The following is a 19,695-nucleotide window of genomic DNA, read 5'->3' as shown; positions in this document are numbered from 1 at the left end:
CTTCCAGATTCAATAGATCACAAAATGCAGGTGGTTCACGATAAGGATGTGTGTGAGAAACTGTTTCTAATATTAGAACCTTGCAGGGGTATGTCATTGACACTTTCAATTTTATACTCTAATTGACGGTGCTTCCAACACTGGATAATGATTTAGGAATTACAGCACCATCATAACACAGTCTCCTACTTTGCAAACTTTACTACCTTGAGGGGTTAGAAATATTCTGAACATAATAGGAAACTGAATCACAGTACGTTTGCAGTTGTTTCAGTAGAAGGCATATATACATTTAACACATGCTTGGAAAATTACAAAATTTCAGAAATAAAAGAGGACTTTATTTATTAGGCAGGACTTTGCATTGATAGAGTTTACTAGGAGATGATAGTACCATGAGTATATTGTGTTTATTATATACTATGATCAGCTAACATCAAAAATGAATTTTATTGAGATATAATTTACATACAGCTAATCCCATTTAAGTATACAGTTTCATGGGTTTGATCAATATATATAGATATAGAACATAGACAAGATATAGAATTATTCCATCACCCCCAAAGTTTCCTCTTGCTATTTTACAATAAGAGAGTACTAGTGTATGTAGTATGCATGATTTGTCTAACTTCACTTCTATTATTCCATATAACCTATGCTCTTATCTTTTACGAGTCCAGAAAGGACTTATTTTAGCCACTTTGGGTGTTCATTTTTAATGCATACTTAAAATGAATGCACAGAATATATTTCAAATTTTTCTTCATGACTTGATTTCATTACTAAGACATCAATTTTTGTATGATTATGTTAGAAGGAGAAAAAAGTCACCAGATCTCTCATTTTTCGAAAAAGAAAAAACTGACACATAATATTTCTATCCAGTTGAAACTAGAAGAGAAAATTTACTCACCTCTTCTGCACGGATGCCACACAGCTTGTTTCCAGACAAGAGTTTGTTTTTCAAGCTTTTATTCTGAGGAACGAAACATAGTTTTATTCTGAGGAACGAAACATTGCTAGAAGTGATAAAATAGTAAGAATTTCCTCAAATATGTTCGCAGCATTGCATTTCTCTATGTTTTGTTCATGAATAAGTTCTTTATGATATGATATATAATGAATTTGTATAAACTAAGTAGAATCTGCAATGTAAAAAAATGCTTCTTTTATTCAATTAAAATTGTGATGTATTAGCATTAAAACATTCATTAAAAAATATGGGACTTCATTTGGCCTTACATTTAGCTTCTATTTTATATTATATATGTTATTTAAAAAATAATTGTGTTTTCAATTCTGCAATTGATGTTAATTTGTGAAAGTACCCCTCTATATAGCAAGCATTTATTTCTACTCTCACTTGGATGCTGGTCACCTTGGAAACCTAGTATAATGTAGACATAGACTCATCAGAGTCTGCATTCTCTTTAAAGACTGTAGTTTTAAGGTGGCTGGCTGGCTCAGTTGGTTAGGGCGTGAGCTCTTAACAAGGTTGCCAGTTCAATTCCGGCATGGGATGGTGGGCTGCGCCCCCTGCAACTAAGATTGAAAATGGCAACTGGACTTGGATCTGAGCTACGCCCTCCACAACTGGATAAAAGTACAACAACTTGGAGCTGATGTGTCCTGGAAAGACACACTGTTCCTCAATATTCCCCCATGCCCCCCCCCAAAAGAAGACTGTAGTTTTAGAGTCCTCTTATATTCCTGATGCCTGTGCATTGCTCTCAAAGGGCTTGTTGATGCTCAGAAGCTATTTCTTTCTCCAGGCCTCATAAATGTGCTCTCTCTGCTGGGTCTGAGTAGAGAGATCTGTTAACCTTCGAACTTCTTATACTTACCTAGACTCTTAGACAAATGTTTGTTGCTCTTACATGAAAACCACATATTCTTAGCCATCTGAATCTAAACCCTTATAGCTGTTCAATTATGTTTGTCTCATTACACTCAGGCTTTTCTGTCTTCACTTCAGTAACAGAGTACCGAAACTCCTTTCAGAAAGGCAGGCTAAAGGAGAACAGCAAACTTTGTAAAACTCACAGGATGTAGACTTCGTACTGTCTCTACAGAAATGGTGTAATGGTAAAGTATACCTCATACATAATGACTCTGAAGACAGTCAATTTGATGAGTGTCATGAGCAAACCGACAACATTTATGTAGAGTGAATGGACGACTGGATGAATGAATACATCAAATTTAAGAGTTCTTCACTCACAATTGTCACCTGACTTTGAACATTATTTCCTATTTTATTTTTCTGTCATGCAAAGAGGAGGTACTGCTCCCTCCATTTGAAATAACCCTTTGCTCTGTTTTCCTCTTTAGCTAAGAGCTGAAATTCTAAAAAGCGCATTTAGGATTTCAATATCATAAAAAGTTTTACAAATATAAAGACTTATCTTGATTCACTCAAGTAATGTCTTTTTGAAAATAATTGTATGCATCATATAAGATTAGGGTTTTTAAAGAGATTTTAATATTATGCATTATTTTTATATTTAAAAGCTTCTAACTACAATAACAGGGATGCATATTGTTTTTAATTCACAGTGTTGCTCAGATTGTAGGTGAAAAAATTCCCTAGTTTTCCTTCTGTTCATATCTATTTATGACATTTTTGACATATACAATCTTATTTTTTTTCCAAATGAAATGGTCCATTTTTTCCCTTTTTGATTTCTTCTATTGTTTTTGAGCATAGAGATATTGTGCCTATTTCTAGAGATTTGATATTCACTTAGATTTTTTTTTTTTATGGCTATCATGTTTTAGTGGAAAGTGGTGAAATTCAAATAAGGTCTATATTTTGTTTAATAGCATTGTATTAATGGTAATTTATTGGTTCAACAATTGCATTATCACTCTGTATGACGTTAATTTAAAATTTGGGGTAAAGGTACATGAGAATATCCTGTATTAATCTACCATGCTCTTTTCTATATCAAAAATTATTGCAAAATAAAAAGTTAAAATATCTAAAAAATAAAATTTAAATGCATAAATAAGTAAATAAATATTGAGTAAAGTATTTCTGGTATGAATATTTATATGCCAACACAAAGTCTCCACACTTGAGTAACTTTGTTAGAAATGGTAATGAAATTAATATATTTAAAATCTGATGCATGCAGTCTATACTACTTAAAATTTGCCTCTTCACTTAAAACTTTTTTTCTTTCTTTCTTGCCTTTTGTTTGTTTTGTTCAATTCTAGGGTGAGAGATGGAGCAGTGATTAAAATAAGCGAAACAAGTCAGACAGAAAAAGCAGAGAACCATGTGATTTCACTGATTTGTGGTATATAAACCAAAAACAACAAAAGAACAAGACAAACAAATGAGAAACAGAAACTCATAGACACAGACAATAATTGAGTGGTTGCCAGAGGGTAAGGGGGGCGGGGGGTTGGGGGTGGGAGATGAGGGTAAGGGGGATCGAATATATGGTGATGGAAGGAGAACTGACTCTGGGTGATGAACACACAATGGGATTTATAGATGATGTAATACAGAATTGTACACCTGAAATCTATGTAACTTTACTAACAATTGTCACCCCAATAAATTTAATAAAAAAAAAAATTAAAAAAAAATAAAATATTATTTTACTGGAAATGTTTAATACAGACTTGGTCAATGTCCTTTGATTGGCACTGGGGAGGCTTGCCACTCCTCAAGGTGGATATCTTTATGGCCACCCAAAAATGAACAGTGATCATATTGTGTGTCTGCAGTCTGCTCTGGCAGTTGTTAATTCTGGGAAACTCTGTAAAGCAATATGTTTCCATTAAGTTAAATGTCATTCCCAGAGCTTAGAATTACAGTATTTCACTATTTTGAAATATATCCAGATTTGTGGGTAATTAATTATAATCACACACAATGGGGCCAATTGTAGGACACAAAGGAGAGTTACCAAGGCCAATACTGAGATTGATCTTATATGGCATGTTCTTCAGAAGAGTGAATGGCACAGAGCACTAAAAAGGGAATACTGATTCCCAGACAATTCACTGAGTCAACCTTTCCACTTGTGCTTCCTCTTTTATTCCAGAAAAAAATTAAGGCTTGATATCATGTAGGTGTTAAGATCATAGTTTTTACAGTTCTGTAATCAGACTATGTCCTTTCATCCACCATATAAATAATGAATCTCACTTGTATCAGACCTAATGATACTTTTATAAGATCTAAGATAACAACTTCCACAAAGAGTTATACCCAAAATGCCAGGATCCAATTATGATGGTGCCTCACTTGAGGGGTTATAATGAAAAGTAGACTAAAAGAGTTACCAAATGTTTAAATGTCTGTTCTTTTCACCTATCATGCTTCTACGATCCCTTCTTCTAATAACCACACTCTGATTTTTCTTATGAGAAGTGTTTCCATGCTAATCTCATGAGGTTTTGTGTGACATTAACTCTACCCACTGTGTCAAAGGAAAGGATAATTCCAACCCAGTCAATCAGAGGATTAGTCCAGATTTGGTAAATCAACAACTCATTACTGGTGAGACCCAAATATAAATCTTTTATTTTCAAGAATTATTGAGGAACAGGTGCCGAGGTTCATCACTAAGTCAGAACTTATCTGATAATAGATCTAACACAGAAAAAGAAAATAGAAAAGAAACTCTGAGTATGGAGAGAGAAGATACTGAATCCTGGTCATGTGTTTGGTCCCTCTTTTCCTTTCAAATAGCTTTGTGTGAAGCTAACTTACCGGGATTTTCAGTTACATGCTTCTAGCAGCAGTCCTCTGCTCTCTTCACACTCTACTTAAATCTTTTTGTCCACCTAGCTTACGTAGTCAGATAATTCTTTCATTTCCTTAAGATTCAGAGTAGGAAAAAAACATCCAAGTAACCAAGCCTATACATAATGCTAATGCCATAACTTATGAGGATGTGGGTAGAGAACATATCCATGTATTTTGCATTCTGTAAATGAAAGGCAGATCTTTCTCATTATCTACTTAGGGAATTCCTCCTAATTGGATGGTGTATAAATCCGGGGTAAGTTCAAACAAATGCCCTTACAACCTTCTTGAGAATCCAGCTTGTATATGTCTCAGCCCTGCCTAAAAATGTTATTGAATATTTTCCTTTGTTGATATAAAACTCAAATCTTATTGTTGCAGAAAACATATTTCTTAAATAATAGGTCTGCTTTATCTAGTTTTGATTTGTGCTTGGGAACTTAAAACATTATATTTTCAGTATAATTTATGTGGTTCTCAAACCCAATAAATATTCTGGGCTACAAAACAGAGATATAAATCTAATATATCTCTATAATCATGCTCTCTATATATGCAAAAATTCCAAAAGTACTGTGAGTTTCCATTTTAGTAGTGCTTTCAAATGAAATTAGGTATTAGTTGGGATTTTTGTTTGCAAGTAATAGACACCAGTATTGGTTAAAACAATAAAAGCATGCATTTATTGTGAAGATTCTATGTAGAATAAAGAGAAAGCCTTGCGAATAAGACTCAGAAAATATGCAGGAACAAAGTAGGAGGAAGTATCCATGATTATAAGACAAGAATAGAGATATTGTGACAACTAAATGAGGGACTGTAAATCACTGTGCTTAATTACAAGGTTGAATGATGAGGTCTTGATTAATTTTATGGTGAAAGTCAGAATCTGGGACCACTTAGGATTGTCAAATATAACAAATTATGTAAATGTGTTTATCACATTATTTTCTGGAATTACATAAAATATACCACTGCTGTTAAGCAGCTGAAAATATGTGTTAATGTCTTCTAACTGCAATGAAATGTGAACCTAAAGTAAAAACACCTGCAATAGTATTCAAACTAAAACTAGAGATTGTTGTCTCGCTATGGGAAGCATCTCCTATTTTAGAACTTTCTAAAACTGATTGTGCAGGAACCACTTTTTATGACTGCTTGAGAACTACATTTGCTTCAATTTAAATGTGTTTTTAAAGTACCTGAAAAATGGACATACCTTTTGAAATAAATCTTCTTAAATTGGAAATTGTGTATCCTGTATTAAGGAAAGCAATAGAATTCTGGGGGCATATGTGATATAAATACTTTGTTTCTAAAATATTGGCAAATTATATGATATTTTACAAATTCCCTGAGAGTTCTTTATTGAGAACACCTCAGGAAAGGGATGGCATACAGGACTGAGACCTAAACCGTGAGTGTTTATTTCATCAATTTTTAGATGGCAGGTTTTTTTCACTTTTTAATGTTTCTGAAATTAGGATATATAGTCTACAGCAGCATTATGCAGCTCTCATGTAGTATTTATGTTTCCCTCTACCCCAAGAAAGTTCTTAAGTCTGACGATCCACTTTACAACTGATGATTCATTAAATTTCCAAAGTTCTTGTTTTAAAATAAGAGATGAAAAAGTCAATAAAGGGAAGAAATTATTTTCTTCCATTTGAAAAAGCTTAGCTGTATGGAAACCAGGGAAAATAAGAAGTGTATATATGGCCTTTTCATTTATTCTAAAACACATAGAAGAAAAAAGTAGAATTTCAAAAGGGAGGGAGATAAATTGTGTATGAAATAGTTTCAAATTGATAATGGAGAAAAAGGCCAAAGGGAATCAGCCACCTATCTATGTCATAACATAAATGAAGAGCTATAAACAACTGAAATAATTTTAGTAAAAAAAATGGCTTAAAGATACCCTCTTTAGATTTAAAGGAAAATATAATACAGCTAGCAATAAGATACGTAGTTGAAACCACATATTTTCATTAATTTTTTCCAACCTATCAGCTTATTTAAATATAATGCTATGATTTAACCTATATGTAGACTAATTGCTACTTTAATAACAATTTATATTTTTACAGGAAGATTTAAAATTGAATAGGCATGAGCTATAGGATCATTCTATAAATATTTAAATAAAACCACCAGACAGCCATGCAATCATCCAAGTGATAGCAGATGTCCTAGTAGAGTATTGGACTTGCCAACTTGAATTCTAAATTGGTTGCAGGTGTAACAAAAGTTTTACAAGTGCTTAAAGATTTCCTCACTGAGGTTGTATCAGGAAGAGAATGGGATATTGAACTTGGCTCTAATTCATTAGAAAATTTGATTGCTTCATGAGAGTTTCATTCTTAGCTTAGCACCAAACTACCTATAATATCTAATGCAAATTACGTAAACCCTAGACACTCAGTGTCAACATATGTGAAATAATGTAGAATATCTAGGTCATCTCTCAGATGTTTCGCACCTTCAGGACTATTGTCTCATCATGGAGAAGGCACATAAGGGCCATGAGATGATGACTTTTTTCTCATGTCAGCTCAGATGTTATTGTAATACATTCCAATTCTCTGACTAAATTAACTAGATATTCTGTGTTGGTTACGCTCATCTCATACCTACAAGATCACTTTTCAAACAGTATGGAGATAATACAGCACAGAGGCTGGTTCTTGGGATAGAGCAATTGTAGTTGAATCACACTTCTTTTTTATATAAGTTCAGTGATTTTGGATATATCTCATAATATCTGGTGCTTGTTTTCTCATCCATAATGAGGAAACTATCATGACCAACTTAATTGGGTGGTTGTATGTATTAAACGAGATGATACAAACAAAACATTTATAATAGTGACTGCCACAGAGTAAGCGCTCACTAAGTATTAGCTATTATCATTCCAATAAAATTCACTTCATTTTGTAAAAAAATAAAGAAGAGTAATATATTTTTCTTTGACAGTTAGGACAGTACTCTGAGAAGGTTTAGGGTTTCCATATTACCATTTATATATATTATTATTTTTCAAGATAGCAGATAAGCTTCTAGCTAATGAGTTCTGTAATTTCCTTTACAAACAAAGAGACATTTATTGTGGAAATCATTGCACTCAATGGTATTTCCCTCTATGTCTTATTTGTTCTTCCTTTAAAATAGACAGTTCTCTTGGAAATAAAACATGCTTTTACTATTATCAATAACTCTCTTTCCTTATCACAGAGCTTTCATTCAGATGGGTTAAAAATGTGGCCATCTGTGATGCCATTCACTCCAGAAATAACTTTATGAAAAAGGTATTAATATTTTTGTCAACGTTTCTAAAGACCTTCTTATACTAGTAGTAGGGCTAAACAGTCCCTCTCTTCAAGGAGCTCACAATCCATGAAAGAGGTTGACAGTAGCACTCACAGGCTCTGGAGAGGCATCTACTCAAGAAGTGACCCTGAGCTGTCTTTAGAGTTGTAAAAGAGTCAGCCACATAATAGGAAATGATGAGAGAGAGAGGACTACGCACTAGAACTACAAGGTGTTCAATTAATCATGCGTAAGATACTGGTGAAAAAGTTGAGGGATGAGACTGGAGAGGAGAGTTGGGGATGGCCAGACAGGGACCTGTGTGCAGCTGAAGCCAGGGCATTGAATGTTTGGCATGAAAGTCACATGATCAGATTTACTCTTTAGAAAGATAAAGTAGAGAGAATATTGGGATTCAAATTCAGTAATATATCTGAATACTGTTTGATGAAATACAAGTTCTGATGATGATTAAGTTTGCAAACTTATTGCAATGATGTTGTTAACCTTTTTTGCTATCAGAGGATTACTCATCATGAATTTGTACCAACTGGCTGAAAAGGCTGCGTGAAAAAGTTAGACAAAAACGACCTGAACTTTTCGCCAACAATTCATGGCTCTTGCATCACGACAATGCACCAACTCACAAGGCACTGCCTATGAGGGAGTTTTGAGCCAGTAAACAAATGACTGTATTGGAACACCCTCCCTACTCACCTGATCTGGCCCCCAATAACTTCTTTCTTTACCCGAAGAAAAAGGAAATATTAAAAGGAAGATATTTTGATGACAGGCAGGACATCAAGTATATTACGACAACAATTCTGATGGCCATTTCAGAAAGAGTTCCAAAATTGCTTTGAAGGGTGGACTAGGTGCTGGCATCAGTGCATCTCTTCCCAAGGGAAGTAGTTTGAAGGTGACTGAGTGATATTCAGCAATGAGGTACGTAGCACTTTTTCTAGGGTGAGTTTGTGAACTTAATTGTCTGACCTCATATATGTTTAATTAGCAGATTAGGCAGACAGAGGCCTTTTGTCAGTCCCCATTGCTTCTCAGACATCTCAACTCTGGAGTAACTCATGGCTGAGAACTTGGACATTTTCTCTCTTTACCCTCACTACCTCAATGATCTCGTTCACAATCATGTCTTTAAATACTATCTCTGACAATGATTGCCAAATTTATATCTCCCGGATACACCTGTCTCACCTCTAACTGCTAACCTGTCTATCATACATAGTCATTTCAAATATAAGGTATCCCAAATTACTGTCATCCTTTCCCCAAGGCTCGTTCACCTTCAGTTATCTCCTTCTCAGTGAAGGACAATATCATCTTTCTGACTATTCATGCTAAAAATCTTGGAGCATTCTTAACTCTTCCCATTCTGTCACAATGTATATACGTTGCTCAATGCATATGAATGGTTCATGATAAAATATATATTCAGAAAAAAATTATTTGTTCCTTCCCTTTTTTCTAAGAACTCCTATTAGACAACTATTATATACTCCATCTTTTATCCATGTCTCTAACTACACATACATACACACACACACATGCACACACACACACACACACCTAATTTATTTTTCTGGAATTCTAATTTATCAAATTATGCTATGAGTCATTATTTTTCTCTTCAGACACTTGTCCAGATAAGAGTTTTTATTTTATTTTTTTCTCTAGAATAGCTTTATTTTAAATTATTTTTATTTTAAATTATTCCAATGGCTATAAATACATACTTTTTCTTTCCAAGCTTTATAATTGTTATTTTTTTATATATACCTCTTACTTTGTTTTCCCTCTTAACAGTTTTACAAATAATTGATATCTTTCATTATCTTGCATTTATCTCTTGAAGTTACCCAAAACAATTATTTTAATATTTTTGTGTCTACAGCCAGTGAATCTGACCATGCTCTCTTCCTTGTGGTGGCCTCGTGTGTAATTGCTGTGAACAGCACCCTCCTTGTTAGTGCATGCAGCCTGCTGCAGATACTGGTTACCCTAAAGAACCTTAGAGATAGCCCTTTCCAGAGCCCATTCATGTCTGACCTCATGCTCTCCATAGTCTAGGCTCCAAACAAGTATATGGGATGCAGTTTGAAAGTCTGCACAAGTAGGGCAGTGGGCAGAGTTCCCATTGGCCAAGTCATCAGTCCATATGCACCAAGTTGCAGGACAAGAGGCATGTGACTGAGGCCCCACATACGACCAAGTTCAAGTTCCCTGGCTGCCATTAAGATCCATGAAGAAGAAGTAGCGCTTTACCAAGTTTAATACAGCTGGATCTGAAGACATGGTAACTGGCAGCAGCTCATCCTTGATGGCTGTGGGGTCAACTATATCATTAACTGTGAACCCCCTGGACAAATGGTGGCCCTTGGTCTCATGAGGACTTCAGCACCACACTCTTTTTACTCATGCCCAACAATAAATCCTACTTCCTGTCCATCTTAAAAAATAAATAAATGAAATGTTTGTCAAACTCTTCCATAAAAATTAGTATTATCTATACTTAACTCTATTTGCTGATTTTATTTACTGTTTCTTGTTCTAGGTTTCTTATGTGGTTTTGAATTTGCATATGCAAATTTGTTTTGCAATGGAGGCTTTATTTATTATTTATTATATTTGTTTTAATTTTATTTATTTTTCATCAGTACTTGCCTAGTAATTGTGTGATTGCCTCTACCTGCTAAACATACCTTGTATGACTTGCTAGCTAGTTGATTTTCCCAAGTAATTTAACCACTCTGCCTAGGTGTCCAAAATTTTTAAATGGCAATAGGAAGAGTACCTACTCTATAGATTTGTGTGAGCATTGAAATAAAGTAAAAATAAGTAAAGCATTAAGCAAATATGTTGCACATAGTAGGTGACTAAGTTTATCATTTATAGTAATGATTATTACTAATAATAACACACAATTTTTGTTATGTCAAAACCAGATTGTCTTCTTCTTTGCAACCAATTTGGATATATTCTTCAAGTTCTAATCCTTTACATATTTCTCCATAAATATATTTTCTAATAAGAGCCCATCCTTTAAGTTTCATTCTACCTTCATATTTGCTTATGCTCATGTCTTGGGCTGCAGTTATGTTATTTTTTTTTTAGGTCAAAGACTGTGGATTTTTTTTTTTTTTTTTTTTTTTGCATTTTCGTTCCTCAATGTCAGATAAATGTTCTTCACAGAGTATGAACATAACAAAATTTGTTCTGGATATAAACTAAAAACTGAATGTCTGTCATAGAAAAATGTGTAAGGGATGGATTTCACTGTTTACATCCTGATAATCCTCAAATTAGATATTTCTTTTATATCCACAGCTGTGTCGTAATGTTCCTTAATGCTGGACTCCATTTTGGGTCTGATTAATAAAAAAGAAAAAAAAAGCTGTCATATTTTTTAAATGAGGATATGTTTGACTGGAGAGGTTTTAAATGAAAGGCCTTTGTCAAAAAATAATAAGCAGGTATATGAAAAACATAATGTTCCCATAAGATCCAGCATGTTATGGGTTAAAAACTGTGTAATCTGTATTCTATCTGACTTAACGAATAGAACAAATAGAGCTATACAAAGATGTTAGCAATGGTTAGAGAGTTTCTTCTGGATATCTGCTCAAACCATGCTTGAGCCTGGGTAAAGCTGCTGGCAACAATTAAAGAAAACTGTTCAGTGTTTTGTGTTATACTAAAGAAGCTGTTATGCAGCTATGATGGATCAATAGAGAAATCTGAAGAAAATCTGAGACTAAAAATCAAAATGTGCTTTATTTAGGGTCAAATGCATCTGCTACCGTTTTCTTAAGCACAGGTTTGCTCAGTCCTAGTTGAAAGTTTGCCCATGGCCCTTTTAAACAGTAAGTAATCATCCAGTATCTTTTTTCTGCTTATTTAAAATGTCATAATCCTGCTACAGCAATTGCACTCCAAGTGATTGGGCATGCTGTGCAAAGAACAGGGACTACTAGTGCCACACAGACTTTCTCCTTTGAAAGGAAATTATACCAGTATTATTTTTTGCACATGAATGAGTAATTTGATCTTGGAGAAAACATCTGTGCTCAGAGTGCATTGTGACTGCAGTGGAGGAGGCAGCTGCTCATATGCCAAAGTATATCATAGCAAAGTCACGTCTCTCTACCTCAGTTAAGCCTCTGATTGTGTCCGATTTTTTACCACTAAAGTCAGAGCACTTGTTTTTATTTTATACATTTTGTCATTAATTTGCATTCTTTAAATATTAAATAAGTGCTCTGGTAACCCATGCATGATGGGTACAAAAAGACATTAACGTACAACATCAGTGCTCCACGTTACATGTCATTAGGGGTTGCAAAATAAAACAGCGATGATATACCACTACACATCTATTAGAATGACAAAAATTCAAAATACTAACAACACAAAATGCTGTGGAAGCTATGGAACAGCAGAAACTCTCATTCACTGCATGTGAGAATACAAGATGGTACAGCCACTGTGGAAGACAGTTTGGCAGTTTCTTACAAAACTGTATACACCTTATCATACAATCCAGCAATCATGCTCCTTGGTATTTACCCAATGAAGTTAAAAACATGTCCACATAAAACCTGCATAAGGATGCTTATAGCAGATTTATTTAGAATCACCAAAACTTGAAAAACAGGAACTTATATGCAACCAAGCTATTCTTCAGTAGGCAAAGGAATGAATAAACTGTGGTACATCCAGATAATGGAACATTAATGGAAAACTAAAAAGAAATGCTTTATCAAGAACCATATGATTTCACTGATATGTGGTGTATAAACCAAAAACAATGAAAGAACAAGACAAGCGAATGAGAAACAAAAACCCATAGACACGGACAATAGTTTAGTGGTTACCAGAGGGTAAGGGGGGAGGGTCGTGGTAGATGAGGGTAAAGGGGATCAAATATATGGTGATGGCAGAAGAACTGACTCTGGGTGGTGAACACACAATGTGATTTATAGAGGATGTAATACAGAATTGTATACCTGAAATTTATGTAACTTTACTAACAATTGTCACCCCAATAAACTTTAATTAAAAAAAAGACATGGGTTAAACTTAAATGCACATTAATAAGTAGAAGAAATTAATCTGAAAACGCTACATAATGGTAAGATTCCAACTATATGACATTCTGAAAAAAAGTAAAGTTATAGAGACAGTAAAAAGATCATTGTTTGTTAGGCTTTTGAGAGAGGAAGAGACGAATAAGCAGACCACAGAGCATTTTTAGAGCAGTGAAACTATTTTCTATGAGACTATAATGGTGGATGCATGTTATACATTTGTCAAGCTCATGGAGTGTACTACAACACCATGAGTAACCCTAATGTAAGGTACGGACTTTGGGTGTTAAGGATGTGACAAAGTCGGTCCATTGATTGTAACAAACGTACCATTCTTCTGCGGGACATTGATAATGGAGGAGGCTGCAGGCGCATAGGAATATAGAATATATGGATATATACTTTCCACTCAATTTTGCTGTGAATCTAAAACTATTCTAAAATATAAAATCTATTAAAATAAGCAAACAAACCTATTCAATTTTATTAAAAACAAAAGAATATATGACTTTACAATCTACAAAACAACAGACTGAAATAATTGGTATATTCACCATTTCAATCAAGTATATTGGATTGCCCTTGTAAAATATACATTTCTTGAAAAATAATAATAGTATGATTGAATAAAAAGATAAACATTAGTAATAATATTTTTTAAAACTTTATAATAAAACTACCTTAATTTTCAAAGTAGCCTTACACTACTAAGAGGTCTTCAAAAGTTCTAAAAATAGCAGATTAATAGTTAAGTACTTAGGATCTATTGAACTAACAGACTATATAAAAAAGATTACAAATTAAACTATAAATATTCTTTTCGGTATTTGCTAAAATAACACAAAAATAATAAATAAGTACACTTAATAAACAGAATTTTAATAAAAGTCAAAGTGCTCCAGCTTTGACATATTTTTACAAATGTGCCTATTGTAAATAAGCAAAATGTATATAACTGATTGTATTTATCTTTCATCTTTATAAACTTTTATATAAACTTTTTATAAAATCTGATTACTGAAATTACAATATGCTTTTAAATGTATTTTGCTTTACTGCAGATATCATCCATGTCAGCAAACATTTTTCCATTTTAATGTATATTGACATTGGAATTTTAAATGATTCTTTTTTTTTAATTTATTTTTTAAATTTATTGGGGTGACAATTGTTAGTAAAATTACATTGATTTCAGGTGTACAATTCTGTATTACATCATCTATAAATCCCATTGTGTGTTCATCACCCAGAGTCAGTTCTCCTTCCATCACCATATATTTGCTCCCCCTTACCCTCATCTCCCACCCCCACCCCCCTTACCCTCTGGTAACCACTAAACTATTGTCATAGACACAGACAATAAATGATTATTTTCATTGTATGACTCAAAATTGTGACTCTTACCTCTAAAATTGTGGTCCCAGCAAGAAAGAATATGTATGGTGGGTAAATATTATTTACTTTTTACTGAATATTTGAAGCATTTCGATTTTGAAATTAAATTACTTTCAACCTTTTCTATTTATCCTTCATTTTTATCCCAAATACACAAAGTCAAGTGCTCCAAATTTGACCATGAAGAACTCATGCAAAAATACATACCATCAGCCTTCTTACACATAACTCACCCATCCTAATTACCATACAGACACAGAGAAATGCTCAAATCTAGCTTTATGTTCCATTGAACAAAACTCTCTTGCTAAAACATCTTCATATATATATATATATATATATATATATATATATATATATATATATATAGTCAGCCCATCCTTTTTATTATAACTAAATATCTTTATCAAGGATAACTTTTATTTCCCTTAAACAAGAACAAAAAAAATCTCTCAGTTGAATAAAAAGTAATATCATTAAACTTAAAGGCATTGACTCATCAAAGACTTGACATATCATAATGATTAATTCCGTGTAACAGTGAGGTGAAGACACTTAGATTAAGTTAAACTCTTAAGCTCACAGGGCAAATAAAAAAGTGAAGCCAAGATTCAAACACAGGTTTTGAACTCCATCAGCTCTCCTGCCTCCAGGGTTCAGGCTTATAAAAAAAAATCTCTCTGCGCCCCCCACCCAAAAGTGCATCTATGTACATAACAACTCAGTTTAGAAGGAAAACTCTTGTGAAACAATCATTATCATGCTATACAAAGTACTTTCCACAACACAGAAATTTTTGAAAAGACATATTTGTGCCTGGACTGGTATCAAAGGAGAAGAAGGAAGGCAAGAAGAATTCCTTTTAAGAAAAACAAAACAAAAAAACCAAGCAAGCAAACAAACAAACAAACAGAAAACCAATCCTGAAGCAGCTAAGAAATGTCTAGCGCTAGTGCAAAGCCTCAAAGTTACAGTAACAAACACGAGAGGCTTTATCAGCTAGGATTTTACGATCTAACTCCTATGTGTGTAGAGAATGAGAGGAACCCTACAACCTTGAGCGATATTAACACTGAAACAGTTTGCTTACCTACCAGACTTTACTAAGGACTTCCTATAAGCCAGTGGATATCAAAACACGTTTTCTGGAATAACTGCATCAGCATCACATGGGTACTTATTAGAAATTTAAAAAAAAAAAATCTTAAGCCCTGAATTGACTCAAACTTACTGTATCAGAATCTCTGATAGTGGCCTGGCTATTGGCAAATGCCCACAAGCCTTTCAGGTGATTCTGATGCTGTTTCAAGTTTAAGACGCTTGGATGCAAATAAATGTATTAACTTGCCCCATATTTATACAGACAGAATCTAATGGCATTCCATTTCTGGTTTCATGCTCACAGCTAAATAAATTTTCTCTAGTGCATATCACTTACAAATACTTTAAGTTAACTATCCCCATTCTTTCACCTCTACCAGCCTACTTCAATTGATTTTAAATAATATAAAGTATTGGACTAACACAGACTTACCTTCATATGCTACTCTAGTGTCATTACTCTCAAATGTGGTAAAAGCACACCCATAAATCTGTCTGGCTGCAATACTCTGACGGGGCTATTTTTCATGATGATGGGAATACAATTCAAACAGCCTTTAACATAAACTTTGGACTGTACACACTTCATGAATAATAAATCAGCCTTTCAAATAACCTTTCTAGTATCCACTGTCACAGATATCCCCTTGGTATTTTGGAAGATCCATGAAACTCAGCATTGCCCCTGCTTGACTTGCAGTCATGGTTCCCAACAAGCTCATTAGGGTTTGGATGCCAAATGTAACTCGTCCTCTCCACTCCAGTCTCACTTAAAGCTTAGAGTTGGAGGCAGCTTTTTTTTCTCTCTAAGTTACTCTACCAACCCTAGCATAAGAAGTATCTTAATCATAGAGTTAATGGCTTATAGTCAGAAGTAATGATTTATAAATTACTCATTATTAATAAAAAGAAATATAAGACCTTTGACTTACAAATTAGATATTTCATCACACAATTTGCACACATATTTAGACCTTATGGTTCTTTTAATGCCCTTATGAGAGAGGTGCTACAACGCCCACTATGATAGTGAGATAACTAAGGATGGGCATTACATATTTTACTGTTGTGTTGCCCTAATCCTGGGTGCTTATTTGATTTTTATTAGTCAGAACAAACTCAGTTTAGCTATCTGTGATAGAGACCCAGAATTGCAGAATCTTAAATAAGATAGAAGTTTCTTTCTCTGACTTTTTGGCACAAAAGTCAAACGTTGTGACTCTATTTCTTGAAGGTGTTAAGGGCCTGACTCCTTTTCACTTGATGTACTGCCCCCTCTCTGGTGTTGTCCCTGCCTGTTTGGTCCATGGCATCCTCACCTGTATATCTACATTCCACCATCAAGAAAGGAGAGAAGAAAAAACGCTTTTCTTTTATGTATACAACCTGGAAGATACCAACATCTCTTCTGTTTGTAGAACAGTGGGCAGAACTTAGGTACATGGCTTCAGCCCGCTGCAAAGGAGGCTGGGAATGTTAATTCTAGGTATTGGTTTGCTCAGATAAAAGTAACTATCTTTTTAGAACAGAAAGAACAGCTATTAGAAAAGAAGTATCAGTTTTTGCCACATTTGGTCACTTTTCTCTCACCTCAATTCAGAACCTGGATTTTAATTCTTGACATAGGCAGTGAAAACTGGTAAATAACAAACATCAGTACTAATTAGCAGAATTCATGAGAAGCACCTTTTTCAGCTGAAAACATTAGTTCGCCTAGTGCCCACACTTTATGAGTCTGCAGAAAGTTGGTTCTTGCTCCCAAGCCACTTATTATCCAACTAGTGAGAAAGCATCATGGATGAAACGGTTAGTCAAGATTTCTCACACTGGGGCCCTCAAATTACCTTCAGAATCACCTAGGATATTTAATAATAAATCAGAATCCTGGTTCCTGCCCAGGGTGAATCAGACTTTCTGGTAAGGTGGCCGAGGAGCCTACATTTTAGCATTAATCCCAGAAGAATCTTATGCACATTAAGTAGAGTGAGAGGCAGAAATGGATAGATTTTAATTCTTGGAGGATCTGTTTGTCTTGTTTTACACCCTCCCATTACTAACGTCCTTCTACAGGATCCGTGGGTTGGTCTTTCTACGCTTATTAATCCCTGGCAGGTATTAGAGCTCAACTGTTACAGAAGGAGGAATATACAATCACCAAAAACAGTCAAACTTTCAGGTATTATCTTATACAAGCTTCTTAACAACCCTGCAAGGTGGCCAACAAGATGTAGCGTTCCTACTTAATAGAGAAGTGAACTAAACTAACTCTCAGAGAGGTCAAAGGGCTTGCACTATGCCACACAGCTATTAAGAGGCAAAGGTGGGAAGAGATCTCTCTCTCTCTGACCACAGATCCTGTGCTCTTTTTCACCTTCTTACAACTGTGTCCCAAATAATAAGAAGACTTAGAGCATAACGCCAAGCATAACCCCAAGGTGGCTTCCACTTTGCCAACTCTGACCTTTGGGGACATTCATGTTGATACCTCTCTACAGAGCTTATAATTTATCCCAACTAGAAGGTCTATTTAGCAATTTTTAATGTTAAAAATAATATCTAAGGTCAAAGGGTTTTCCTGAGGGAACTGGAGGAAAATTTGACTGAATGCCTGCTCCTAGCACTAATATAGGCTGTGCACGTAATACAGATACAATAACTCACACTCCGAAGCCCAAAGCTGTTGTCACTCTATGATTCTGACTTACCTTATGCTGGGCTTATAGTGTAAATGATCAATGATCCTGCATTTACCTTTATTTTCTTCTAATTAAGTTCAACTAGAAAAATAGTCACTACCTAAGGAACTTATGAATAGATGTAGGATTTTGAAATCACTAAATGCCATTTCACTTTCAAAACTTGGAAAGACCTACAGCTTGTACAAATTGTGTGCCCACATTTGATTCTTCCTGTGGCATGCCTGCTGTGATATGTGCTTTTAGATGAGCACTGGGGTCTTAAAGCATTAGAGTCTGTGAATGAACTGTCATCACATCTGTCTTAATTGTGTTTCCATCTGCTCATGCAGTGTGCACCTGTGCTTGGCTGATTAGATAAGAACAAGGGGAAAAAAACCTTGTAATACAATTCTCCTTACAGTCAAAATCAAGGCTTCACTTTTTATTTGGTAGAGTGTTAGGGAAGAAAAAGAAAAACATGGGACAGAATTCACAAGACATATATTTGAGTCCTGGGTCTCCCATGTACAAGCTGTCACCATGGACATATCTGTCCTGTGACATTTCTAAACCTCGTTTTCTCTGGCTGTAATTATGTCTGCCTCTTCACAATGTTAGTGTGAGAATAAAAGCAAACAACAAATGTGAAAGTGCTTTGTATATATTTTTAAAAATGTGATTTTCACATATATGCCATGTATTCAAATATCATTGAGAAGGAAGCATAAACTAAAATTTACAGAGTGTGGGATTCTGTAAAATATGGAGTTTACCAGTTGATTTAAAAAACTCATATGTGCTTCTACTGCATCCATATGCTTAAATTACTCTTTATTTTGTTGAGTATAAAATGGGGGATCAAAAAATTCAGGAAGAACGGACTATTGAAGAATTTATAGGTAATTACCATTTTAAATATGCTTTTTAATCCTCCAAAATGATTTAATCTTCTCAAATGGTTTAATAGAGGTATTACTGAGCTACTGCAGCCAGGGCAGGGAACAAAGTGCTTAGTTTAGGGAGTACAGCTGAGACTGCTGCCAACAGAGCAAGCAAATATAGACTGAAATCATTCCAGATGGATATAAGTACCCATAATTAGCAGCAAACATTGTACAAAGCACATTAGAGGGAATAAACCTCCTTCAGAATGCTACTGAATTAGACTAGCACTGGTATATAAGGTGAATTTTTGGGAATTATAAGACTGAGAAAAGTCTGCCAATGACAGTAATTACTCTGATATAAGAAATAGTCCAGTGCAGAGTAATGTAGGGAAAGATAGTGTCTGGACATATAAAAGGGAATCAGAACAACTTGGGTATTTATAATAACACAGAGGAAG

The 19,695-nt window shown here is 34.5% G+C and overlaps 1 protein-coding gene and 1 non-coding gene across 7 annotated transcripts in view; one reads left to right on the top strand and one right to left on the bottom strand.

Annotated features, from left to right (window-relative positions):
- Positions 1-19,695, bottom strand: part of LUZP2 (leucine zipper protein 2) — a 463,398-nt gene that overhangs the window by 106,341 nt on the left and 337,362 nt on the right. For all 6 annotated transcript variants that reach the window (XM_074336147.2, XM_074336145.2, XM_019742592.3 and 3 more), the window contains one exon: positions 917-979. In XM_074336147.2, the coding sequence (XP_074192248.2) occupies positions 917-979 (63 nt within the window). The remainder of the gene's footprint in view (positions 1-916; positions 980-19,695) is intronic.
- LOC141572544 (small nucleolar RNA SNORA70) lies at positions 9,978-10,112 on the top strand. The gene has a single exon (XR_012497869.2). It is a non-coding gene; the product is annotated as a small nucleolar RNA SNORA70 (small nucleolar RNA).

This window comes from Rhinolophus sinicus, chromosome 14, assembly GCF_057876585.1.
Source record: "Rhinolophus sinicus isolate RSI-liver-muscle chromosome 14, RSI-T2T, whole genome shotgun sequence".
In the NCBI taxonomy this organism is placed as follows: Eukaryota; Metazoa; Chordata; class Mammalia; order Chiroptera; family Rhinolophidae; genus Rhinolophus; species Rhinolophus sinicus.
Note: the sequence above shows the minus strand (reverse complement) of the source record. Positions and strands in the feature narration are given on the sequence as shown.